Source organism: Tursiops truncatus, chromosome 20 (assembly GCF_011762595.2).
Source record: "Tursiops truncatus isolate mTurTru1 chromosome 20, mTurTru1.mat.Y, whole genome shotgun sequence".
In the NCBI taxonomy this organism is placed as follows: domain Eukaryota; kingdom Metazoa; phylum Chordata; class Mammalia; order Artiodactyla; family Delphinidae; genus Tursiops; species Tursiops truncatus.
In genome coordinates, this window is record NC_047053.1 from 37,692,524 (window position 1) to 37,719,802 (window position 27,279).

General features: G+C 39.6%; 1 protein-coding gene across 3 annotated transcripts in view; it reads right to left on the bottom strand.

The window, feature by feature from the left end:
• IKZF3 (IKAROS family zinc finger 3) overlaps window positions 1-27,279 on the bottom strand; it is an 89,143-nt gene that overhangs the window by 51,048 nt on the left and 10,816 nt on the right. For 2 of the 3 annotated variants that reach the window (XM_073797239.1, XM_004311568.4), the window contains exons 2-3: window positions 16,389-16,442; window positions 13,927-14,028 (exon numbers count right to left, since the gene is read on the bottom strand). In XM_073797239.1, the coding sequence (XP_073653340.1) occupies window positions 13,927-14,028; window positions 16,389-16,442 (156 nt within the window). The remainder of the gene's footprint in view (window positions 1-13,926; window positions 14,029-16,388; window positions 16,443-27,279) is intronic. The other variant, XM_073797238.1, reaches the window with a different exon arrangement.

The window sequence follows — 27,279 nt, forward strand, 5'->3', positions numbered from 1 at the left end:
CTCTAATACCACACTTGGGGGAGCTGGGACAGTGCAAGCAGGCCTCATGGAGGAAACAAACTGGAGTTGATTTAAATATCTCCAGTGCATCAGTCTACTAGGTTTAAATTTTCAGGAAGAAAGGAGGAACCAACTAAGTGGTAAACACAACATTGAATCCACTTATGGTTTTATTTGTGACCAATTAATTTATATGTTATAGTGGCACAGAGATATACCCACAGTATATGTGTATGATAAACAGGGCTGTTAGTGATGTATATTTTTCTAATTTTAAAAATAACAGTGTTAGGGACTTCCCCGGTGGTCCAGTGTAAAGAATCCGCTTTCCAATGCAGGGGACGGGGGTTCGATCCCTGGTCAAGGAACTAAGATCCCACATGCCGCGGGGCAACTAAGCCCGTGCGCCACAACTACTGGGCTGGCATACCTCAACTAGAGAGCCTGCGTGCCACAAACTACAGAGCCCACGTGCTCTGGAGCCTGCCCGTCACAACTAGAGTGAAGTCCATGCGCCGCAATGAAGAGCCTGCATGCTGCAACTAAGACCCAATGCAGCTAAAAATAAATAAATCTTAAAAAAATAATAATAGTGTTAGACTCCCCATTGATGCCCTTTTGATATGCTTACATGAACTTTGTTCCTTTCAAGGACCAAAAGCTCTCTTAAGTCATCACACAATAAATGTATACTCTAGGCCAGGAGTCGGCAAACTACGGTTTGCAGGCCAAATCTGACCCACTTACTGCCAGTCTTTTTTTTTTTTTCTGCTTTTTTCACCCCCCTCAAGATTTTATTATGAAATTTTCAGAAATACAGAGAAGTTGAAAGAATTTTACAGTGAACAACCATTTACCACCCCTGCATTCTATCACTAATGCGGTCTTTATAAATAAAGTTATTGAATGCCATATGCATTAATTTCTGGATCTGCTACAGCTGCTTTACACTACAACAGCAGAGTTGAGAAGCTGCAACAGAGATCGTGTTGCCTGCAAAGTCCAAGATATTTACTACCTGGCGCTTTGCAAAAAAAGTTGCCAACTCCTGCACTAGGTTCCTAGGAATATATTGTTAAAAAAAAAAGGTAAAAATATCTTTAAAAAAAATTAATTAATTATTTATTTATGGCTGCACTGGGTCTTCATTGCTGCACGTGGGCTTTCTCTAGTTGCAGCGAGCAGGGGCTACTCTTCACTGTGGTGTGTGGGCTTCTCATTGCCGTGGCTTCTCTTGTTGTGGAGCACGGGCTCTAGGCACACGGGCTTCAGTAGTTGCAGCATGCGGGCTCAGTAGTTGTGGCTCACGGGCTCTAGAGCTCAGGCTCAGTAACTGTGGCGCACGGACTTAGTTGCCCTGCGGCATGTGGGATCTTCCCAGACCAGGGCTCGAATCCGTGTCCCCTGCATTGGCAGGAGGATTCTCAACCACTGCGCCACCAGGGAAGTCCAAAAATATCTTTTTATCTTATGGGAAACAAGTAAATTTAACTTAAATGTTTATACCTTTAAAAAGTTTTTTTCCAAATATTTTATTTTGCTTCTCAAACAACAATTCTAGTTGGGTAAAGACTTTTCCCTCTAAAAAGTTAGTCTGCCTTTCCACTAGAGAAAAATTAAGTGAGTGTTTCTAATTTTTCTATAAGATAATTTTCTAAGAGTTGGAAAATTACAAAGATGCACATAATATGTTTAAATATGTAAATTAAACATGACGGCAATTATTCTGAATTTAAAACATTCCAAGACTGGTCTTAGTTTCTAAAACGTTTTAGAGGACATTAAAAAATGCTTCCATTAGGGCTTCCCTGGTGGCGCAGTGGTTGGGAGTCCGCCTGCTGATGCAGGGGACACGGGTTCGTGCCCCGGTCCGGGAAGATCCCACATGCCGCGGAGCGGCTGGGCCCGTGAGCCATGGCTGGTGGGCCTGCGCGTCCGGAGCCTGTGCTCCGCAGCGGGAGAGGCCACAACAGTGAGAGGCCCGCGTACCGCAAAAAAAAAAAAAAAAAAAAATGCTTCCATTAAATTTAAACAGACTAAGATCCTCTAAAGCATACTTTAAAGTTACTTATAATCATTATTATATTATAGCTAAATTTCCCTAACTACCTTTAAAAGTATAATCCTAGTTCTAGTCTTAATGTTTCCCTATGCTGAATATGGCAGAAGTGCCTTAATACCTATTAAGGTACATTATTATATAACTTTTACCAGGTAATGCTACTTTTCAGTTCTGTTATTTTATAATTTAGCATATATAATTTGTAGATACTGATCATATTATATCTTTTGAAAAAGCAGGGGCCTGGTAACAACCTTTCCCCAGATATATGACCCAGATTAAGTGCCACCATTACAGTACAGTCCAGTAATCAGTTTGGAGCTTAATCATGAAATGATGAATTAATCTTTCAATGCTAAAGTTAGCCTATTCACTTTTTTCTAAGTCAGGCTTAGCAGAAAGAACTGTTTCTTCTCTTTTCCAAATTATTTAGGATGATTGATTGTATCGTCTAGTCTCTACCAGGAACTACATGACACTCCCAGACCCCTAACAACTGAGAAAAATACACAGGTATCCCATTAATCCACTGACATGTAGTTGGAGGTAAGGTGATAGAAGCGGCATAGGCATCACAGCAGTTGAAGATGACCTTTGGAAGCACTTCTGGAGCAGGGTCAAAACACAGAGGCCAGGAATTTATTGTATGGATTCCTAGAGAAGTGCTGTACCACATGGCTTTTAATAATATCTGTTTCAAATTCCTATTGTTGAGTGTAATTATTTGGTTTCTTGTCTATACTTGAGTATTTCATCTGTTTTTTCCCCCGACTACCTGAAAACATAAAACTCATAGGCTACTTCTGAACTCAGAACACATTCTAACATAAATTATAAATTCCCAGACCAAAAGTTGTATAGGGATCATCATTTCAAACCTAAACTTCATGGTGTTTACTAGTAGAACTCAGAAACCCTAACTCAGAAGAATGCCAGCCAAAGGTACAGTTATCTTTTGCCTCTTTCTGAGTGTGACTCCATGGATGTCACTTTCAAAAAGTTTCACGAAGCTGGTAGAACACCATATGCCTTTCCTCAGCACAAATGACCACATCCTGTGCCAGGCAGCATTTTTCAGTCTCTGTGGTTGAGAACTGGTACAAATTAATGTATAGCTAGGCAGAGTTGGAATATTAGTTGAAGCTGTGATTTCAGTCTCAGAAGTTTTAGACATAGAACTCCGTTTCTTGGTTCTTAAGGATCTAAGACAAAAGAAGAAGATCTGGAGAAACAATTTTTGTCTTCTTTAATTCCTTTAAGGAAAAAAATGTTTGTGTGTGTGTGTGTGTGTGTATTTTTTTTTAATGAAACACATATTTACTGCACATCTACCATGGGCCAAGTACTATTCTAGGTGTTGCAAATACCTAGAGAGAAAAAGAAAACTCAAGATCCTGGCTCATGAAGGGTGGAGGGAGAGACACAATAAACAAATAAAACTCCAGAATTATCTGTTGCAAAGTGCCATGCAGAGAATTACAATAGCCTACTGCATTAAAATAACTGGGTTGTCAAGGAAAGTCTCTCTGAAGAAATGACATTAAGATGAGATCTGAGTGACATTCACAAAGCAATAGTGATAAGTTTTAGCAACATAAATATTAGTATAAAATGTTTGCAATGCTAATATAAATATAGTGCTCAAAATTCCAAAAAAAAGCCTGGAAGTATTCCATAATGCTAATACAGACTATATTTGGGTGGTAGGATAGAAGTGGGTTTTTCTTTTTTCTTTCTACTTCTATGAACTTTCCAAGCTGTGGTAAAACACAAAAATGTATTTAGTCTTTGTCCCCAATTCCTTACACAGAGTTCCTAAAACCCTTGAAATTTCCTGAGTTATAAGAGTGTCTTCTGCTATTCATAACAAGCCCCTTTCAATCACACCTGAGTTTATGCTACTGAGGTGACTTAGGGTGCAGCCCCTAGAAAGCCTCAGGATGGGTTGGTCACCAGAAAGACCAAGTGATTAGAGGGTTGGAACTTTCAGCCCCACCCACCAACCTCCAGGAAAGGGATTAGAGATTGAGCTCTATAAAAACTCTTGAACTGTAAGATTCAGAGAGCTTCTAGTGAAGACACCAAGCTGCTGAAAATGTGGTGTGCCCAGAGAGGACATGGAAGCTCTGCACCCTCCCATCCCATAGCTTGCCCAATGCACCTCTTCCATTTGCCTGTTCCTGAGTTGTGTCCTTTATGATAAACCAGTAATAATATGTAAAGTGCTTTCCTAAGTTCTGTGGGTCATTCTAGCAAATTATCAAACCTGAGTGGGGGTTGTGTGAAAACCTGAATTTGTAGTCAAGGTGGACAGAAGTACAGGAAACCTGGGGACCTGGTACTTTCAAGTGGTGTCTGAAGTGAGGGCAGTCTTGTGGGACTGAGCCCTTAACCTGTGGGTTCTGCGCTAACTCCAGAAGTTAGCAGCAGAATTGAATTGATGGTGAATTGGTGTCTGAAGAATCAGTTGTTGGTGTTGGAAACATCCCACAATAGGTGTCATGAGTGGGATTTGCTAGAACAGTCCTGGCTCATGGAAACATATGGTTTGGGAAGAAAAAGGAAGAAAAAGCAAGGGATGAAGAACCTCTGATTCCTGGCTACATGGTCACCCGTGTTATGGAGCAGCAGTTGTGCTTTGATCAGTTACTAAAAGTAAAATTACCAAGGGTATTCAGAGGTGGATCCAACTCTTGGGAAGTTGACTCACTGGATATGTGTAGAAATGCAAACTAATAAGAGAAAAGCGAAATGTACAATTCCTTGGTTACTATTATCTGCAAATCCAAAATGAAATGAAAAGAGAGTTCTGAGTCAGACCTTGATGATAAACCAAGGTCAGATTTCAGTTGGTTTGTGCTTCAGATACTAGGCTCAAAGATTCCCCCAAAGGGAACAATTATGTGAGAACAGTAGAGAGTATCTCTAAGACTTCTGGTCACCAAGAAGGTGGTTCATGTGGAGGGAAGGCAAAACCAAGAAACTACTGAAACCAGGGGGTAGGGTGTGAAGGAGTTGTCTTATTTTTTCAATCAGTATCATCAGCTTCCTGAAGAACCTTTACTAAAATGGATTGTGAGAGTGACTAACTTAGGGGCATTGTCTTTAGTTTGGGATGCTGCAGAGTGGAAGAGCATGTCTGGGTTGATCCAGGACCCACAGCTCACTACGGAACAATGGCAGATGATTATACATGATCCACAAACACAGCATGTTTTTCCTGAGGGAATGGCCAGCCTAGTTGACTGGATAAAAGCCACTGTAAGGTCTGTTTACCCTGAGAAAGAGGACTGTCCAACTCCCACTATAAGTGCCAAGTAGAACAACCCAGATGAAGCAGCTGATATGTTTCATATGTAAGCCATATGGACTGACTTTATGATAACCAAGATAGTCACTCACTAAATATGCCTATTACCCAGGTCTTGGTAAATGCTGTGGATTAAGGGGGTGTTCTAAGCATGTACATATTGTATATAGTATGGTAAAGTTGGTGCAGCCACAGGAGGAAATGGGAACAAGGTCTGGAAGGAAGAAGTTTATTATACTCACAGGGTCCATAGAGGGGGTCACCACACAGGTGGTATAAGAACTTTATTATACCACACAGGGCCACGGGAGGAAGCACCAATGTCAGTCAGGATGCAGAAAAGAGGAAGGAAAATCCTAGGCTAGAGCCTTCACTGGAGTTTCCAAGAAAAGGCAAGGCAGGCAGGATAAACAGTTTAGGACTGCCTGGTTTGAATAATTCCAGCAGGCTTTGGGACACAGGAGTGGTCTCTAGTTGTCTGCTACTTGGCCCTGGATTGATTTCAGACAGGGAAAATATTAGTTCAGTTCATGAGATTTAGATAAGGAGGTGGTTGGGGGGTATGGACTCTGGATTGGTTGGTTTATATAGGAAAAGCATGCTCCTGGCCAAGTTCTTTGCTGTCTCGAAGAACTGGCTATCCCTGGGAAGGACAGTCTTTCCCTGGTTCTGTAAGGTCCCCAAACATCAAAGCATCAAATATAGATGAATGAATAGATGCCAAAAAGACAAATACGGAATCTAAGAAAACACAGAACAGGGGACCTCTTTTGCATGGGCATCCCATTTAATATTACTGCTTCAAAATCAAGCAACAGTCTGAGAAGTCTTATTGAATCTGCTGTCTCAGCTTCCTCTCTTGGGTCTTTCAGATGCTAATAAAAACATTAGGTTAATTAACAAGAAAATGAGGAGAGGCAGAAGGGAGAGTCAAGGGACTTGTCCCATCAAGGTGGAAAACTGTAAATGGTTATCAAGAAGTAAGATGAATAAAGGAAACATTGATAGGGCCAAAATAAAGAAGAAAAAGAATGGGGAGAGTTAAGGCACTCATTTCAGCAGGATGAAAATCTTTAGATAGTTATCAAGAAATGGGATAAATAAAATGGACATTGATAGAGTTGAAACAACGGTCTTAATACAGCACTATAGAAAGTTGGGTGGACCATATAGAAAGTTGGGTGGACCAAAAGGACTCCCTGCTAGTTCCTCTACTTTTTTTTTTTTTTCACGGGCCCAGCCGCTCCGTGGCATGTGGGATCCTCCCGGACTGGGGCACGAACCCGTGTCCCCTACATCGGCAGGCGGACTCTCAACCACTGCGCCACCAGGGAAGCCCAGTTCCTCTACTTTAAAGGGCCCCAAACAAGTCCACTCTATTCACTCCAGTGTAAAAACTAGAAGGCAAAGACTGCAATGAGAAATCGGACCTGAAATCACCTAGGGCAACGGGCAGGTTAATCTTTGTCATAACAAAAGAGCCAGGGTCCCCTGGCTCAACCTCTCAATAGGGACCCAAATTCTTTTGCACATGAAGAGATAAAATAGTCAGTGGGGTGGAGAAGAAAAGTTTCTGGAACTCTCTGACATGGGTACCTCATGCACTGTGCTACCAGAACATGTTAGTGAAGCCCTAAAGGGGGCTCCGATTAGATTGAGAGAATATAGAAATGTAAGGGTTGATAGGATTAAGGTGGTAGTTTGGATGAAAACTTGGATGTTTTAAACAAGCTTTACATGGAGAAATTGTGTCTCCTTTACCTGAATGTTTTATGAGAATGGATATTATGTCCAATTGGGGAACATCTCTCTTACCTAATATTGTAAAACCAAAACCTGTTGATGAGTCCTATGGAGGTTAGTTAGGAATATAAGGGTTGCAATGAAAAAAAAATGGGCCGAAGACCTAAATAAACATTTCTCCAAAAAAGACATAGAGATGGCCAACAGGCACATGAAAAGATGCTCAACATAGATAATTATTAGAGAAATACAAATCAAAATTACAGTGAGGTACCACCTCACACTGGTCAGAATGGCCATCATAAAAAGTCTACAAATAACAAATGCTGGAGAGGGTGTGGAGAAAAAGGAACCCTCCAACACTGTTGGTGGGAATGTAAATTGGTGCAGTCACTATGGAAAACAGTATGGAGTTTCCTCAAAAAACTAAAAATAGAGTTCCCATATGATCCAGCAATCCCACCCGTGGGCATATATCCAGACAAAACTGTAATTCGAAGAGATACATGCACCCCAATGTTCATAGCAGCACTATTTACAATAGCCAAGACATGGAAGCAACCTAAATGTCCATCAACAGATGAATGGACAAAGAAGATGTGGTATATATACGCAATGGAATACTACTCAGCCATAAAATAGAATGAAATAACGCCATTTGCAGCAACATGGATGGGCCTACAGATTGTCATACTAAGTGAAGTCAGACAGAGAAAGACAAATACATATGATATCACTTATATGTGGAAGCTAAAATATGACACAAATGAACTTATTTATGAAATGGAAACAGATTCACAGATATAGAAAACAAACTTATGGTTACCAAAGGGGAAAGGGGGTGGGGGAGGGATAAATTAGGAATTTGGGATTAGCAGATACAAGCTACTATATATAAAATAGATAAACAACAAAGTCCTACTGTATGGCACAGGGAACTATATTCAATATCTGTTTTGTAACAAATCAAAATGGAAAAGAACATTAAAAAGAATATATATATGTATAACTGAATCAATTTGCTGTACACCAGAAACTAATAGAACATTGTAAATCAACTATACTTCAATTTTTTTTTTTTTTTGTGGTACGCGGGCCTCTCACTGTTGTGGCCTCTCCTGTTGCGGAGCACAGGCTCAACGGCCATGGCTCACGGGCCCAGCTGCTCCGCGGCATGTGGGATCTTCCCGGACCAGGGCACGAACCCATGTCCCCTGCATCGGCAGGCGGACTTTCAACCACTGTGCCACCAGGGAAGCCCTATACTTCAATTTTTTACAAAAGGAATATAAGGGTTGGTTGATTAAGGTGAAAGTTTGGAGGAAAACTGGTACGTGCGAAGTGGTTGTACCCCTTTTACCTGAATGTATTATGGGTATGGATATTGTGTCTGACTGGGGAACTACTTTGTAAAACAGGAGGCATGTAAATCTATCCTTCAAGCGATATTCATTGGACATGCTAAATGAGGATGGATAAGATTGCCCAAGTCCACACAGTGTAGAAGAGAAGCTGGAGTGCTGGTGCGGACAAATTCCGTGTGATAGCTCTATGTAGGACATAGGTTGGGGCTTACGGCAAAAGCCTGGGAGTGCTTCCCAGTGACAACTATGGGGAGGATGGAATAGAGAGTTTCTATTTGAGGGACAATTAGTAGGCTGATATCAGACATTAATTGAAACTGCCCCTATGATTGCAGGACAAAAAACAATCTTAATATCTGAAACACCCATGACGTCTTAGGAGATGTCAGAAAAATGCTCTAATGGGGAGGGTAATGCCCAGAAGAGTTCCATAATAAAATGCAATGGTTTATACAGGATTGTGCTACAAGGGGAATGTAAGCAGGAGATACTCACAAGCAGGGAGCCTCTTTTCTCCTAGGACTGACTTTTGAACTGTAAGGAGCTGCCGGATTCTATTGTCACTTGGACAGTGCCCTATAAACAGCTCTTGACTGACCTACAAAACGCTGCTTGGTTTATGGATGGCAGTTCCAAGGTAAATGGCCAATATCCTGTTTGGAAGACTACCACTCTGATTGAAGAAGGTAAAAACAAATCAGTTTGGTGGGATGAATTACATGCTGTTTACCTAACAGGGATGGAAGAATCGAACAACAATGAAAGCCTCTATGTTTTGTTTTTTTACCTGACTCATAAGTGATGGCCAATGGTCTGGCCATACCGATAAGCAGAGGACTATGGAAGTCTGGTCTATTAAAAGGATGTCCATATGGACCATAGCCCTATGGAAATCACTATGGGAATTGGATGGGTACATTAAAGTAGGACAGGTTGATGCCTAACAGAAGAAACCCCTTCCAGGATTAGATGATGACCAATCATCCATGGATATTATGGGGTACTAGCTTGAGGCAGCCACTTGGGTCCATGAAATAAGTGGACATTTGGGGACCAAAGCAGTGCAGAGGGCTGAATCTGCACATATTCCTTTTGTACCCTCTGAGGCTCAAAATGCCAACAAGAACTGTTCAGTATGCCAACAAGAAAAACAGAGGGTGCAGATGGCTCTGGGGGAGATTCCTCAGGGGGAAGACCCCACACACAGCTTGCAAGTGGATTACTCTGAACCAATGTCAGTAGCCCCAGTGGGGCTACAAATGGGTTTTGATAGAATAGGCGTTGACTCTGGACTGGGCTTTGCTTATGTGGTGGTAGATGCAAATGGTCTAACTACTATAAAAGAACCAGAACAGAAGATATTGCACCATCTGGACCACCAAATCACATTTATTCAGAGCAAGGAACACACTTTACAGCTAATAATATCAAATAATGAGTAGGCAGAGAGATATTCTCCTCAGAATAATAGTTTCATAGAGAATTGGAACAAGCAGTTGAAACATTGGTTGTTTAAAACAGGGGGAGATGTAGGCATGAAAGGTTGGTTTATATGTCTTCAAGAGTGTGTGTTCAGGGACTTCCCTGGTGGCGCAGTGGTTAAGAATCCGCATGCCGATGCAGGGGACACAGGTTCGAGCCCTGGTCTGAGAAGATCCCACATGCCACGGAGCAACTAAGCCCATGTGCCACAACTACTGAGCCCGCACACCTAGAGCCGGTGCTCCACAACAGGAGAAGCCACCGCAATGAGAAGCCCACGCACAGCAACGCAACTAGAGATAGCCCACGCACAGCAACGAAGACCCAACGCAGCCAAAAATAAATTAATTAATTAATTTAAAAACAAAAAAGAAAAAGAGTGTGTGTTCACACTCAACATTAGAGGAGCTAAGGCAGTGTTGTCCCCACTAGATAGACTCCTCTGTTTTTCTGGTGGCTCTGGGGAAGAGACGGTGGGGAGAGGCTGCTAGTATGACTATGCAATTTTTTCCATGGGAGGAAGATCATAGTATGATTATATGATTCTTTCCAAGGAGAGAGGACACTGGTAGGATAACTATACTTTTTTTTTCTTCTCCACATACCTCAACTTTCTCTTTCCTATCTGATGCCCTGTAGTCACAGGACCAGGGATACAACTACAAGTGCAAGAAACAGGGATGATTTCTAAGCAAGAAACTGTAACTATAGTTTTAAACCTTTATGTCAGAATTCCTAAAGGCCTGATAAGGCAGGTTATGTCTTCATTCCATTTAGCAAAATCAAGGTTAACACTGAAAGTAGCCACTGTCTGGTGGTAAAAATAGCCCACTAGTTCCGTACCTAAGTAACTCTACCCTATATGAATAGAAGTGAACTGAAGGGGAGGCACTTACTAGACTAGTATTGTTGCCTGAAATCTAGAACATCACAGTAGCTGAATCTAAAGTTCCTTCCAAAGGTGGAAAAGTTTAAGTATAAATAAATGGAGAGAAGGAGGAATAGTAGTTAAGGACAAAGGAATGAATCAATGGGCTATGCAATGAAGGAGATCCAATATTATATTACAATCTCAATAGAGACTCAGAGCAAGGGAATAATATTGTGTTTTAGCTTAGTTATACCAGATGCTTGAAAAGATGAAGCCATGTATTGCTGAGACACTCCTGCATTTGGAACCTGACAAGATCAAATGGAAGCCTGCAAATCTGAGTGGTCTCACCCTAGAAGACATTTCCATATGCTATGATGATGGACTGGACTAATTAATGACTGAGTGTGACTCTAGTAATGTGCCAGTATGTTTTGACTTCTATGATGCATTTGCTATAAGAGATTCATGGTCAAAGACTACATTTGGTTTTTGTCCCAGGTTCCTGGTACGAAGTTCCTAAAACCCTTGAAATTTCCTGAGTGATAAGAGTGTCTTTTGCTATTCATAACAAGCCCCTTTCAATCACACCTGAGTTTATGCTACTGAGGTGACTTAGGGTGCAGCCCTTAGATAGCCTCAGGATGGGTTGGTCACCAGAGAGACCAAGTGATTAGAGGGTTGGAACTTTCACCCACCAACCTCCAGGAAAGGGACTGGAGATTGAGCTCTATAAAAACTCTTGAACTGTAAGATTCAGAGAGTGTCTGGTGAAGACATCAAGCTGCTTAGGAGGTGGTGTGCCCAGAAAGGGCATTGAAGCTCTGCACCCTCCCATCCCATAGCTTGCCCAATGCACCTCTTCCATTTGTCTGTTCCTGAGTTGTGTCCTTTATGATAAACCAGTAATAGTATGTAAAGTGCTTTCCTAAGTTCTGTGAGTCATTCTAGGCAATTATCAAACCTGAGGGCGGGGGTGGTTGTGGGAAATCCCGAATTTGGAGTCTAGTTGGACAGAAGTTCAGGTAACCTGGGGACCTGGTACTTTTAAGTGGTGTCTGAAGTGAGGGAAGTCTTAGGGGACTGAGCCCTTAACCTGTGGGTTCTGCACTAATTCTAGAAGTTAGCATAAGAATTGAATTGAATTGAATTGCTGGATGCCCAGTTTGTGTCTGGAGAATTGGAGAATTGGTGGAAAATATCCCAGACAAATTTTCTATCACGAACATGTATTACTTTTATGATGGAAGTAAAATAAACATATTATTTAAAAAATGAAATACAAAAAGACAACCCACAGAATGGGAGAAAATATTTGCAAATGAAGCGACCTACAAGAGATTAATCTCCAAAATATACAAACAGTTCATGCAGCTCAATACCAAAACAACAAACAACCCAATCAAAAAATGGGCAGAAGATTGAAATAGACATTTCTCCAAAGAAGACATAAAGATGGTCAAAAAGCACATGAAAAGATGCTCAACATCACTACTTATTAGAGAAACGCAAATCAAAATTATGATGAAGTACTACTTCACACTGGTCAGAATGGCCATCATGAAAAAGTCTACAAACAATAAATGCTGGAGAGGGTGTGGAGAAAAGGGAACCCTCCTACACTGTTGGTGGGAGTGTTAATTGGTACAGTCACTATGGAGAACAGTATGGTGGTTCCTTAAAAAACTAAAAATAGAGCTACCATATGATCCAGCAACCCCACTCCTGGGCATATATCCAGAGAAAATCATAATTCGAAAAGATACATGCACCCCAATGTTCATTGCAGCATTATTTACAATAGCCAGGACATGGAAATGACCTAAATGTCCATCAACAGATGAATGGATAAAGAAGATGTGGCACATATATACAATGGAATATTATTCACCCATAAAAGAACAAAATTGAGTTATTTGTAATGAGGTGGATGGACCTAGAGTCTGTCATACAGAGTGAAGTAAGTCAGAAAGAGAAAAATACCATATGCTGACGAATGTATGTGGAATCTAAAAAAAGGTACTGATGAACCTAGTGGTAGGGCAGGAATGGAGATGCAGACATAGAGAATGGACTTGAGGACACAGTGGGGGAAGGGGAAGCTGGGACAAAGTGGGAGAATGCCATTGACGTGTATGCACTACCAAATGTAAAATGGATGGCTGGTGGGAAGGTGCTGCACAGCACAGGGTGATCAGCTCGATGCTTTGTGATGACCTAGAGGGGTGGGATAGGGAGGGTAGGAGGGAGGCTCAAGAGGGAGGGGATATGGGGATATATGTGTACAAATAGCTGATTCACTTTGTTGTGCAGCGGAAACTAACACAGCATTGTAGAGCAATTATACTCCAATAAGGATGAAGAAAAAAAAAAGATGTGGTACGTATATACAATGGAATACTAGCCATAAAAATGAATGAAATAATGCCATTTGCAGCAACATGGATGGGCCTAGAGATTGTCATACTGAGTGAAGTAAGTCAGACAGAGAAAAACAAATATCATATGATATCACTTATATGTGGAACCTAAAAAAGAATGGTACAAATGAACTTATTTACAAAACAGAAATAGAGTCACAAATGTAGAAAACAAACTTATCGTTACCGAGGAGGAAGGGGGGGAGGGATAAACTGGGAGATTGGGATTGACATATACACACTACTATATATAAAATAGATAATAAGAAGCTACTGTATAACACAGGGAACTCTACTCAGTAATCTGTAATGACCTATATAGGAAAAGAATCTAAAAAAGAGTGGATATATGTATATGTATAACTGATTCACTTTGCCGTACAGCAGAAACTAACACAACATTGTAAATCAACTATACTCCAATAAAAATTAATTTTAAAAAATTTAAAAAAAGAAGTTAGTATAACTTGAACACTGAATAAGCACCTTAAATTCTCAAAGTTTGCTGACATCCTGTAGCAAATTATTAAATGTAAATATTTGTAAAGTGAACAAAACTGAATTCCTTCCAACTCAACCCACAAATGCAAGTTTTCCTCGGAGATTTCCTGATTTCTTCTCCATGTTGAGCCTGAACGATATCTTTAGTTTCTGGTCTATACACTATGGCTCACCTCCTATGTCTTCATCTTGATTGGCTGGGCCTTCTGTACCATCCACATTTTCTGTTTCATGAGGTTTGGTTAAATCGTAGTCATGCAAAAGCACCGAACCTTCTAGGAGATAAGAAGAATTTTAACTATGCAGTCAACTTTAAAGGATTTTTATAAACATGTATTAAGTAAGACTCCTATTTCAGCTTCACCCAATCCCTTAGAGATAGACAATATCGCTTTCACATACACCCAAGTAAGATATATGTGAAAACTCTTGAGGTTTAGAAAGATGCCCAAGGTTCATGTGCCTTTCCATTAGACATCATTTTCTTGACTATTTCTTTCACCTGAGTTAAAATGCACTCAAGTTCCTTTGGATTGAAATTCTCTCTCCTTTGGTATATCTCAGAATATTCAGTAGGATGCTATTGCTAGTTAAGACCAAGAAATATTAACATATAGTGATGAGAAATACTGAGTCTGAAACTACTGGCATAACTCAATTTGGGAAAGATGCTTTCCTGAGACGAAGCCTGTAAGCTTCTGTATCAAATCCTATTTTCCCTTTCTGTTCACATTATAAATGTGATTCTGTGGAAAGCATATTGGCCCCCAAATTCCTGTATCTCATCAAACATTTACTAAATGTTGACAAGGCTACAGATATGAATAGGTTATAATTCCTGTCTTCAAGGAGCTTATACTTTACAGATGTAGATAAAACAAACGCACAACTATAATGCAAGACTCAGGCCTATAATGTAGACTCGGACATGAGATTAAGGGGAAAAAAAATTGTTATGGGAGTTCCTACGTAAAAGGCAGTAGACATAATAAAAGCATGGTTAAATAAATAGCAAACTTACTAAAAATCAAGTTTAACAAAAATATAATTTTGTACAATAAATATTGATAATATTAGAAGTAAGGAAGAAGGCATGACGTAGCTGGAATTATTTCACATGTAAGCATAGTAGCTTAACAAAAAGATGATAAAAGAAATGAACAGAAAAGATACCTGCTTGCTATCAAACTCCTTCCCAATTTTCAATAAAATATTTGCTGAGAATCTATTACATGCAACAAATAAAGACACTGAATCCTGTGGGACTAAGGAGGGGCTGAAATAAGAGAGGTGATTAGAAACTGCAGGGGCTTCCTTTCAGCTGCAGGCATGACTGAACACATGGAGCAGGACATTTTACTGGCATGTAGGAGTAAAATGGAAACATATTACATAAAATCCATGACTAAGAGGACCTGAAAATGTGGTCATCATGGACTCAGGTTTTGATTTATAGGTAAAGTTTATCTTTTCTGCATATTATAACATATACTCTTAGACAGTAAGACTCTAAATAGTTTACTTTTCTCAATCCTGAAATAATGGACGTAAAGTGCACGCCTGAACAACTAATGTGAGGTACAGGTTCCATTAAAACATAAGGTTAGGGCTTCCCTGGTGGTGCAGTGGTTAAGAATCCACCTGCCAATGCAGGGGAAACGGGTTCAAGCCCTGGTCCGGGAAGATCCTACATGCCACAGAGCAACTAAGCCCATGCGCCACAACTACTGAGCCTGCGCTCTAGAGCCCGCAAGCCATAACTACTGAGCCCACGTGCCTAGAGCCCGTGCTCCACAACAAGAGAAGCCTCTGCAATGAGAAGCCCGCACACCACAACGAAGAGTAGCCCCTGCTCGCCGCAGCTAGAGAAAGCCCGCGCGCAGCAACAAAGACCCGATGCAGCCAAAAATAAGTAAATAAATAAATAAATTTTAAAAAGCCAAAACCCCAAAAACATAAGGTTACAACTCACAGTAATGTAACAAGGCACTTAAGTGGTAAATTTTGTAATATAGCAAAAGCTTTGATTCAAACAAAGTGAGTTAATCAATGGAGAAAACACAGAAGTTATTGTTAGGAAATAGATTACTTTAAATGTTTAGAGTTTATTCTGGAGCAGGGGTCAGCAAACTGTGGCCTGAGGCCAAATCTAGCCATGGTCTGTTTTTGTATGGACCCAGGAGGTAAGAATGGTTTTTACAGTTTTAAAGGATTGTAAATAACATAAAGAGGAATAGGCAACAGAGACCATATATGGCCCACAAAGTCTAAAATATTTACTCTCCGGCCCTTTACAAAAAGTTTGCTGACCACTGTTCCTGAGTGAAAAGCACAAGTTGTTCAAATAACAGCTACTATATTGTTCAACAAAAACTGTCTTTATTCAAACCAATCAGTTGAAGAAATGTGAAAAGAAAATAAAAAACCAGTGATTAACATTAGGTAGATGGTTTGGCTCTGTGATGCCAAAGAACTTATATGATCTAAATGGATTTGTTATTTTTGTATCAGGAAGAGACAACCACATTTTTTCCCCAACACATTTCCATAGCATTTTTATTGCAATCAGAATATTCCTCTTCCTTTGGTCTATTCAGTCACGGTATATTATCAGAGTGGAAAGACCTGATGTTACCTGTGGGCACAGACTGCTCTTGAGTGCTTTTCAGTTCCACATTTGGTTTTATATCTGAAAAGAAAAGGATTACAAATATTAGCTACTTAGAGTAAATTTTTTCAGATTTGAGCACTCTAAATTTAATAAGGGTACTATTTTGGAAGACTTAATTGCTGATTTCCTCTTCAGAGCAGGACTAATTCTTTCTCTATATCCTCCCTAAAATATGCCTCAAGGAGAATAAAAGGAATCCATGCAGCAATTATACTTTAAAGAGATTAAGTGGAACAAATTAGTACTTTGTATTTACCCACATACTTACCATTTCTGGTGCTTTTCATTTTTTCATAAAGACCTGAGTTCCTTTCTGGTATTGTCTCTCTTCAGTCTAAAGAGCTTCCTTTAGCATTTCTAGTAGGGCAGCTGTATGAATGACAACTTTTCTTAGTTTTCATTTATTTGGAAATATCTCTATTTTGCCTTCAACTTTAAAGGTTGTTTTTACTTGACATAGAATTATGGGTTGACAGTTTTCTTCTGGCACTTTAAAGATGGCATTCCACTATCTTCTATCCTCTGTTGTTTCTGATGAGAAGTCAGTGATATTTTGTATTGTCGTCTTCCTATATATATGTATTCTTTTTCTCTGAATGCTTTCAAGATTTTCTCCTGACTTTTGGTTTTTAGCAGTTTGACTATGATATGTCTAGGTGTGGTTTTATCCACATTTATCCCACTTGGGTCCACTGAACTTTTTATGTGTAAAATTATGTTTTTCACTAAACCTGAGAAATTTTCAGCCATTATTTCTTCAAATACTTTTTCTCCTCCATTCTCTTGCCCCTTTTCTTCTAGGACTTCATTTACATGTATGTTAGACTTTTTCATATTTTCCCACAGTTCCCTGAGGTTCTATTCTTTCCCTCCCCCAAATTCTTTCCTCTGTTGCTCAGATTGAATATTTTTATTGATAAATCTTCGAGTTCACTTACTCTTTCTTATCTCATCTTAATGTGCTGTCAAGCCTATCCAGTGAGTTTTCTATTTCAGATATTGTAATTTTTAGTTCTAGAATTTCCATTTTGTTCTTTTTTCTAGTCTCTCTGCTAGATTTCCTTTTTGTTAATTCATTACAAGCATATTTTCCTTTGCATCTTTTTTTTTTTTTTTTTTTGTGGTACGCAGGCCTCTCCCCACTGTGGCCTCTCCCATTGCGGAGCACAGGCTCCAGATGCGCAGGCTCAGCGGCCATGGCTCATGGGCCTAGCCGCTCCACGACATGTGGGATCCTCCCAGACAGGAGCAAGACCCCGCGTCCCCTGCATCGGCAGGCGGACTCTCAACCACTGCGCCACCAGGGAAGCCCTCCTTTGCATCTTTGAGTATAATTATTATACTTGTTTAAGATCCTTGTCCAATACCTGTCACTTTGGGCTCAGTCATCTTTGGTTTCCTTTTCTCTTGAGTATGGGTCACATTTTCTTGTTTCTTCATATAACCTAATAATTTTGGATTGTACCCTGGACATTATAAAGATATTACAGAATTTCTGGAGTCTGTTATGTTCTTTTGAAGCATATAGGGTCTTTTCTTTGTTTATTTTACTTTTTAAAGCATGTAGTTAAACTCAAATTCTGTTTCATTTGTGGTGGGCAGCAGCTAGCATAACCAATTGTCCCAGTATACTTGGGATTGAGGATTTTCCCAGACCCCAGAACTTTCACAGCCTCAGGGAACCTGGGACAAGTTGGTCGCTCTTGCAGAAGTGTAAATCTCTATTCAGTTACTTTCACCTCTGATGGATTGCTCAGGGTATGACCCATACATATATAGTTCAAGGATTAGCTAAAGATTTGGTCCAGCCAGAGAATTTATACACAAAAAGCCCTCTCTGCCCTCTCCATTCTAGGATTTCCCCCTTTGCCTCCCAACTGTTGTGATTGCTATCGTTTTTTAAGCTAGTAAAACTGTGGATTATCTACTCAAGTTTTGGTCACCCTGATGCTAAAACTGGGGCCTGCCCTTGGGCAAAAAAGCCATAAAAACAAGTTGGTAACAGGTAACAGATTTTTTTCATATTTTGTCCAGAACCTATAATTGTTATCTGTTGGAAGTTTGGTTCAATAGGAGGTACTCTTCTATTACTAGAAATTGAAACTCTTGGGACTTCCCTGGTGGCACAGTGGTTTAGAATCCACCTTCCAATTCAAGGGATATGGGTTCAATCCCTGGTCAGGGAACTAAGATCCCACATGCCACGGGGCAACTGAGCCCATGCACTGCAACTACTGACCCTAGTGCAGCCAAAAGAAAGAAAGAAAGAAAGAAGTTGAAACTCTCCTTTGTTCTTTTTTTTTTTTTTTTTAATATTTATTTATTTATTTGGCTGCACCAGGTCTTTAGTTGCGGCATGCAGGACCTTCATTGCCACGTGCAGGTTCTTTGTTGCAGGGTGCAGGATCTTTAGCTGTGATATGCGGAATCTTTGGTTGTGGCATGCGGGCTTTTAATTGCGGCATGCAGGATTTAGTTCCCTGACCAGGGATCGAACCTGGGCTCCCTGCATTGGGAGCCCGGAGTCTTAACCTCTGGACCATCAGGGAAGTCCCTGCTCTTTATTTTAATGGTGATCATATACCCAAAACTGCTCCGGATGGCACTGATTTCAAATATTCTATACTATATTTCAGACATATTCCAATTATTGTTTTGAAAAATGTAGTCACTGTACTTACATTCTATCCTAATTTTAAAAGTTTAACACACCACCCATTAAATGTTAGCAGCAAAGCATAAAGGCAGGGAAAATACAAATATTTTTAAAGTAAGCAAAGGGGCAGCCTGCTATGTGGGGTCAAAACCCAAGATGGGTGAAAGAAACATCTATACAAGGAATGGGGACAGGCTAGGCAGGCTGCTGGAGACCAACCAGCATGAAGAGTGTGCCTGTGTGTGGTGGGCATTCAGAATGAAATGAGGAGGGATTCTATATGAAGGGCAGACAGCATGGGAAGTCAGAGCCTGAGACAGATAAGAAGGGCGGGAGAATTACGTGGCCTGGAGTGTTACAGTCTGAGAGGCATGAAGAGGATATCCAAGTAAGTGATGGCCTAGCATGAAGAGTCAGAGCCTGAGCATAGTGAAGGGGACATCTATGCCTGGGGGTGCTCCGGTTTCAGAGAGTAAACAGGGTGAGCAAGGTACCTGCACAGGGACAGTGGGGGCTGGCACCAAGGAGCCCAAATGGAGTGAGGAGAGTTTGAGTGCATGGATGCGGTCCAGTGCAAAGTGTCCAAACTTGAGTGGGGTGAAGAGGGCATCCACATATTAGGCGCAGCCTTGCACTGGGATGTCAGATACCAACAGCTGAAAAGAGTGTCCACATAGATCAGTGGCTGTAGGACAGAATGTCAAAACCCAAATGAGGCAAGGAAAGCATCTTCACTGAAGAGGAGATGGCAGTGGCGATGGATGACTGGTTATATAAAGGAGGATTGATCAAATAAGGAAAATATAATAACAGATAATGAGACCCAGGTTTTCTCTGTCAGAGAAGGGAGTTACAAATATGGAAACCTGTGGTCCTATATTGGAAATGCAAGTATTGGCAGGAACACATGGCTTCTACTGTATATCAATTGATACAAAATATAGATGTAAATGTGTGTATATGTATGGCATACATACACATAGTCTCTAGCCCTGTCCACTGAGAGCACCTGGGAGCAGTGACACCACAACAGCTTCTAGCATATAGATATTAACTTCTAAATATCATTCTCAACTTAAAGGAACCAGATTCCTTGGAAAAATGGCTGACTCCAAGCCTGGGGCAGGGAAAGTACAGGTGAGACTGGAACATTTTGTTGTGCCAGAAAGCAAGGAAGTGCTCACAGAACGAAGAGGATATGTTAAAAGGATATAGAAATCATTCTGAAGGGGTTTCCACTCGCCAAATCTGAGACAAGGGAGCATCAAAATTATTATGATAGTACTAGATTATAACTCATTGAAAAAAAACAGAAATTCATGAGTCCATATTGACATTAATAAGAAAGTTAATAAGTTGAAAGCCTAGTAACAAATGGAATATTTATATAGATTCAAAGTGCTTCTCCTCAAAATACTTATTATTACAAACATGAAAAGAGAAACTATATAGTGGAGAGCCCTGTAGACACCACTGTAACTGAGCAAAGTGATCATCATCAGTAGTGGGACAAATGAAAATTATGTGCCCACTGATAATGAAAAGAACACAGCATCATACTTCCCTGGTAGTGCAGTGGTTAAGAATCTGCCTGCCAATGCAGGGGACACGGGTTCAAGCCCTGGTCCGGGAAGATCTCACATGCTGCAGAGCAACTAAGCCCCTGCACCACAACTACTGAGCCTGCGCTCTACAGCCCGCGAGCCACAACTACTGAGCCCGCACGCCTAGAGCCCGTGCTCCTCAACAAGAAAAGCCACCGCAATGAGAAGCCCGCGCACCACAACGAAGAGTTGCCCCTGCTCGCCACAACGAAGCCCGCGTGCAGCAACGAAGCCGCAACACAGCCTAAAATAAATAAATAAATTTATATATAAAAAAACCCCACAGCATCACTTCTGTGATATTCCTGTCAAATATGCACAACATGAATCTAAACGTGAGAAAACAAACTAACTGAGGGTAATTTACAAAATAACTGGCTTGTAATCCTCAAAAGTGTCAAGATCGTGACAGACTAAGAAACTATTCCAGACTGAAGGAGAGTGAAGAGACGTGGCAACTAAATGCAATGTATGATTCTGAGCTGAATCCTCCTGAAGTAAAGGACGTTATAGAAGTAACTGGAGAAATCTGAATGGGGTCTGAGGATTAAATGGTAGTCATGGGGACTTCCCTGGTAGTCCAACGGCTAAGACTCCGTGCTCCCAATGCAGGGGGTCCAGGTTCAGTCCCTGGTCAGGGAACTAGATCCCACATGCCGCAGCTAAGATTTCACATGCCACAACTAAAAGATCCCGCACCCAGCAACGAAGATCCCCCATTCCACAACTAAGATCCGGCACAGCCAAATAAATAAATAAATATATTTTTAAAATATTAGTCATAGATCAATGTTAATTTCCTGATTTTGATGGTTGTTTTGTGGTTATGTGGGAGAAGGTAGAAGACACACTAAAGTATTCAAGGGTAACAGAGCTTCATGTCAGCAACTTACTCTCAAAATTTCCGGAAAAAAATAGTTTTTTGTACAGTGTTGCAACTTTTCTGTAAGTTTGATAGTGGGTTTTTTTAAGTTTTTTTTTTTTTAAAGCTAACTGTGAAACTTTTAACTGCACACTAAAGGGATTCTGAACAGAAAAAAAAAGAAAGAAAGAAAACTAGCTCAAAAGTTTCACATGAACAACCTTCATGTGAAAACACCTTTTAGTTACTACAGAGCAAGATGGCTTTTGATTTGGTGACCTAAAGGAAAAAGGTCCTGGTCCCCTGAACCTTTTAAACTCTGACAGTGACATTTAAATATCTCTCAATATTTTTTCAAGCAGCCTTTGTGTGCTGTAAATAACACCAGAAGGAACTGAGTACAGTTTCCAAGAGAAAAAGATTTGACTATCTGAGTATTCAGAACTTGAAGGAGACATTAAAGCCATCTATAATCAGGCTACATGGATGTTCTTCTTAGGTGCTAAAAAATACTTAAAAGACAAGGACAAAATAGACTGAAGTGCATTTCCCCCTTGAACTCAAAGGTCTTTATAAACATATGAAGTCCAGTAGTGAACAGATGGTAAAGGAATTCCCATCTGAAGACCAGAAACCTGTTAAACATTTCTAAGTGCAGCAAAAGTTTTACAGTTTTTAATGGATCATTTTGTAATTCCTTCATACTTCAGTCCAAAAAAGACTTCAAAAAGTTTCCATGATGGGGCCTACTGGGGTCTTTTTTAATGTGTTGGCAGTCTACATAGTTTTAAACTATTTTCCAAAAAGAATGCTCTAGAAAGCTAAGAAGGAAAGGTCCCTATATTGCTTTTGATAGAAATATAGTTCCCTTTACTGATATTTATACATATCTGATGCAAATGATGGAAGAATTCCAAAGTGGGTTAATTTTGTTGAAATACAATTCTTGTCAATTTTCTACATCTCTCCTTTTACATGAATTGGTAAAGCATGCTCCTGCCTCAGGACCTTTGCTTTTACTCTTCCCTCTGACCAAAATGTTCTTCCCTTAGATAGCCACGTGGCCCACTTCCTTTCTTCATTCAGGTGTGTGCTCAAAAGTCACCTTATTGAACAAGCTTTACCTAACTACCCTATAATAAAATGTCATCCTCCATTGGCACTTTCTTTTCTCTTTATTTTTCTTCATAAAATTTCATTTTCGGACTTCCCTGATGGCGCAGTCGTTGGGAATCCACCTGCCAGTGCAGGGGACACGGGTTCAAGGCCTGGTCAAGGAAGATCCCACATGCCGCGGAGCAACTAAGCCCGTGCTCCGCAGCTACTGAGCCTGCGCTCTGGAGCCTGTGACCCAAAACTACTGAGCCCACATGCCACAACTACTGAAGCCCGCACGCCTAGAGCCCGTGCTCCGCAACAGGAGAAGCCACCACAATGAGAAGCCCGTGCACTTCAATGAGGAGTAGCCCCCACTCACTGCACCTAGAGAAAGCCCCTGCGCAGCAACGAAGACCCAAGGCAACCAAAAATAAAAATGAACAAACAAATTTATTTTTAAAAAATTTCATTTTCACCACCTGACATACATTTGTTCATTTTTAAAATCTGTCTCCCCCCACCAGAATGTAAACTCCATGAAAACATGGATGTTGACTGTAATTTTTATTGCTATTTTGCTGTATCTTCAGCTCTCAAAATAGTGCCCAGTTGTGATAGCCACTCAATAAATTTGTTGAATTAACACATGAATTTTTATATCTCTATCCTTGCTACTTATAAACACTCTAGGTCAAGGTTCTGCAAACTATAGCTTATCACCTGCTTTTGTATGGCCTGTGAACTAAGAATGATTTTTACATTTTTTAATGGTTGAAAAAAATCAGAAGAATACTGTTTCATGTGACTTGAAAATTAGATGGAATTCAAATTTCAGTGTTAATAAAGTTTTATTGGAACACAGCTAAATCCGTTCATTTACCCGTTGTCTATGACTGCTTTTGTATTCCAACAGCAGAGTTGAGTACTTGTAACAGAGACTATATGACTTGCAAAGCCTAAAACATTCACTATCTGGTACTTTACAGAAAAAGTTTACCAAGACCTGCTCTAAATCTATTAATACTAGCACTAATACTGAACTGTCCAATATAATAGCCTCTAGCTACATGTGCCAATTTGAGTTTAAATTTAAGTTAATAAAAATTAAAAATTTAGTTTCTCAGTTACCCAACCACATTTTTTTTTTAAGATTTTTCTTTTTTAAAGGTCAAGTCTTTTACTTATTTATTTTTGGCTGCGTTGGGTCTTCATTGCTATGCACGGGCTTTCTCTAGTTGCAGCAAGCGGGGGCTACTCTTCCTTGCAGTGCGTGGGCTTCTCATTGTGGTGGCTTCTCTTTTTGCAGAGCACGGGCTCTAGGCGTGCGGGCTTCAGTAGTTGTGGCACACGAGCTCAGTAGTTGTGGCTCGCATGCTCTAGGGCGCAGGCTCAGTAGTTGTGGCTCATGGGCCTGGTTGCTCTGCGGCATGTGGGATCTTCCCGTACCAGGGCTCGAACCCGGCTCCCCTGCATTGGCATGCGGATTCTTAACCACTGCGCCACTAGGGAAGTCCCCCCAACCATATTTTAAGTACTCAACAGAACACGTAGCTAGGGGCTTTCATATTGGACAGCACAGATAAAGAATATTTCCATCACTGTAGAAAGTTCTACTAAATAGCACAGCTCTAGATTTTAGAATATCTCATTGCTGCTTGGGGTACCACTCACTGCAAAGCTATTTATTTAAAACAAACATTAAAACTCTGGGTCAGGAAAAAACAAGTAGATCAAACCATGTATAAAAACTAAATATCAACCAAAATTCTAAAGATATTATACTAGGAAACAGCTTAACAATGACCATCTTCTATCAATATTTCCAAAACTCCTGCAATTGGAATTTCAGGCAAAAGCATTTTCCATTAATGCAGTAATCAAAAAGATAAAGGATCTAAACAGCACCCTTCATACGAAGCATTGTACAAATTTCACTGATTAAAAAATTAATGTGACTTTTCAGAGGGTTAAAAAATAACCCCACATGATGCCAAACATCCAGATAAAATATTTTAAAATGTACCTTTGTATGTGTACAAATATAAACTCAGCATATACATTGGGATTTTTTGATATCATTAGGTAAAATCATTTTTCTTACCTCATTTAAAAGCCAACATTACAATCAAGCAGAAAACCCTAGTTAACACTCTTTCATATCAATTGCCCCCCTGCTCTTCCCGTAACTAAATAACTAACTCCTGATATATTTTTGGTTTAATTAAATCATTAGTGTTTTCCACTGACACTTTACCTCTTAAATAACAAATCTTGTGAAAGGTATAACTAGTCTCTTACTGACACAGTTCACAAATATATTAGACTGTAAAAGTTAAAGGTTATTTCTTTTGTTGTATCCCAAGCACTCTATAAATTCAAAGCTTTACTAGCAATCTCAAATTGTTTTCTTCCAGAATTGAAAACAATCTCATCACATGCTTACTGAGAGATGACAATTACAAATTTGTTTTTATTCCTTCAGATTCTCTTTCCCTCAACAAAGATGCTATTTTAAAAAATTCACTAGTTAGAATTCTTTTTAAAAGATACCAAGATTTTTCTCTGAGATTCTAGTATTTTATGTGTTGCAAAATGAAAAGGGGTAGATTACGAACAAAATTTAAACTTGGAAATGGCAGGAGTCTGGTTAATTGAGATTTTGTCAAAATTCACATGTGAATAATATGTTATCTACCAACAAAATCAAATATTTACATTAGCAACAAAATTGGCAACCATATTTTTAATTCAAATGGTTATAAACTTGTCTTTATTTTGATACTTTAAGAAATCATCGTTCAATTAAGAATACCAGCTAATACAATTCTACTCTTAATTTCAGAGATCAGATTTCCACTTGTGGGTCTGTTTTCCCAGTAGGAAGTGTAGATGCTAAAGGAGAGCAAAATGTCAATCTCAGAAAGAATCATGTACTGAGTTTGCCAGCTGTCAGCAGCACTGGTGCCTGACAGCTGCCAGAAAGCCGTCTCTGAACGTTGACATTCTCCTTTACCTTCATAACAATAAACTGATTCCTCTCTCCCCATACCTCTTTTTAAAATCTAAAATGTCCACTTTTACTTTTTAATAAAAAGCTTTGGAAACTGAGTCGCTGACTACAAAAATGTATTCATAATTGAAACATTCACATTCAGGACGACAAATGTGGCACAGAAGTGTTAGCTACTATTTCTGAAAGATCCTTCATGAGTTCCCTTTATTACTACCACATACAATCATACCTGGAATCTTACCGTCACAAGAACAGTTCTGTATAATAATTTAAAAAAATGATCCCTATAACCAATGAAATTAGAATATTAGAATTGGAGTAGGTATCTTAACTACCTTACCTCTCCTTTCCCTGCCATTTGATACTTGAATTTCCTCCAATATCTCCCTATTTGGGTTGTAAAGTCTCTGCTTAGACACTTCCAAGTGTACAGAAGTTATACCTTTCCATTTCAGAAAAACTCTAATGGTTTAAAAAGTTCCTCCTTAAATGTAGTGAAACTCAAATTTCTTAAACTGTCCATTTCAGGTCCTAGTTCAGCTTTCTGGGAACATCCAGAATAAGTTATTACACAAATGCTACCACTCAGTTCCCTAACCATGGTGACAGCTTTCTTCTGAACCCGGTTTTGTTTGCCTGTGGTCCTCCAAAAATGTGGCATCAAGCACTTAGCCCAGGAGTGCAAATGAGATTTCGTATTATCTCATAGCATCTCTGGAAGATAAACACGTGCAATGGCATTTATTATTCTCCCCATTTTACAAACGAAATTTAAGACACAAAGAATGAAAAAAAATATAAAATCATGTAAATGTCCAAAGGTACAATGTCAGTGGCACATTATGAAGAGAAGCAGGATTCCTTTCTTGAGTTTCACCTTTGTTTCAAAGAATTTAAATAATGTTTTAAGGTGCTTTCCTATACAGATTATAAATCTTAGAAGAAAGAACTAGAAGAAATTTTAGACCCAATTAATTTCAAACACCTCAAGTGACTATGACTGAGAGGAAAGGAAGATATTAAAAAGGGGGGCTAAATAAATAAATAATTTTAAAAAGAAAAAGAAAAAGGGGGGCATGCCTTAAAATGAGAGTAGTCTCTCCAGCCATGAAATACTTCCTTCCCTTCCTTCTTGGATTAAGGTAAAGGTTAAGAAACATCAAGACTACTTGTTTAAGAACATCAAATCAAATACAGCCCACGTTACCATTTCAATACTTCCTACCTTACCCTTTTTTACAAAATATTCCATTTTTTCCCTAGATTAAATTCTAGTGAAGAAATTATAGACTGTGGGGCACAGGTCTAAAACAGCAAATTCAATATCTAGTGTTATTTTCCTTGAAAGGTCAGTTACTCTAAAGTTGTAGAAAAATAAGTATATTTATATTTTAGCATGAATATCACATGCCAGCAAATGAACATGTAGAGAGAAAAGGAAGAATGGGCATTTCATGTCATTGATACTTTGAAAAACTGTGCACAAGTGGTTGAACCCAACATATTCCAAGTAAGATTTTCATTTTGTAACTGTAAAATGCCTAGTTTCTGATAAAAAATAACTGATGTCAAAAACAGTTATGATGTTCTTATGATGTCAAGCATCATCAATTTGAAGTGGG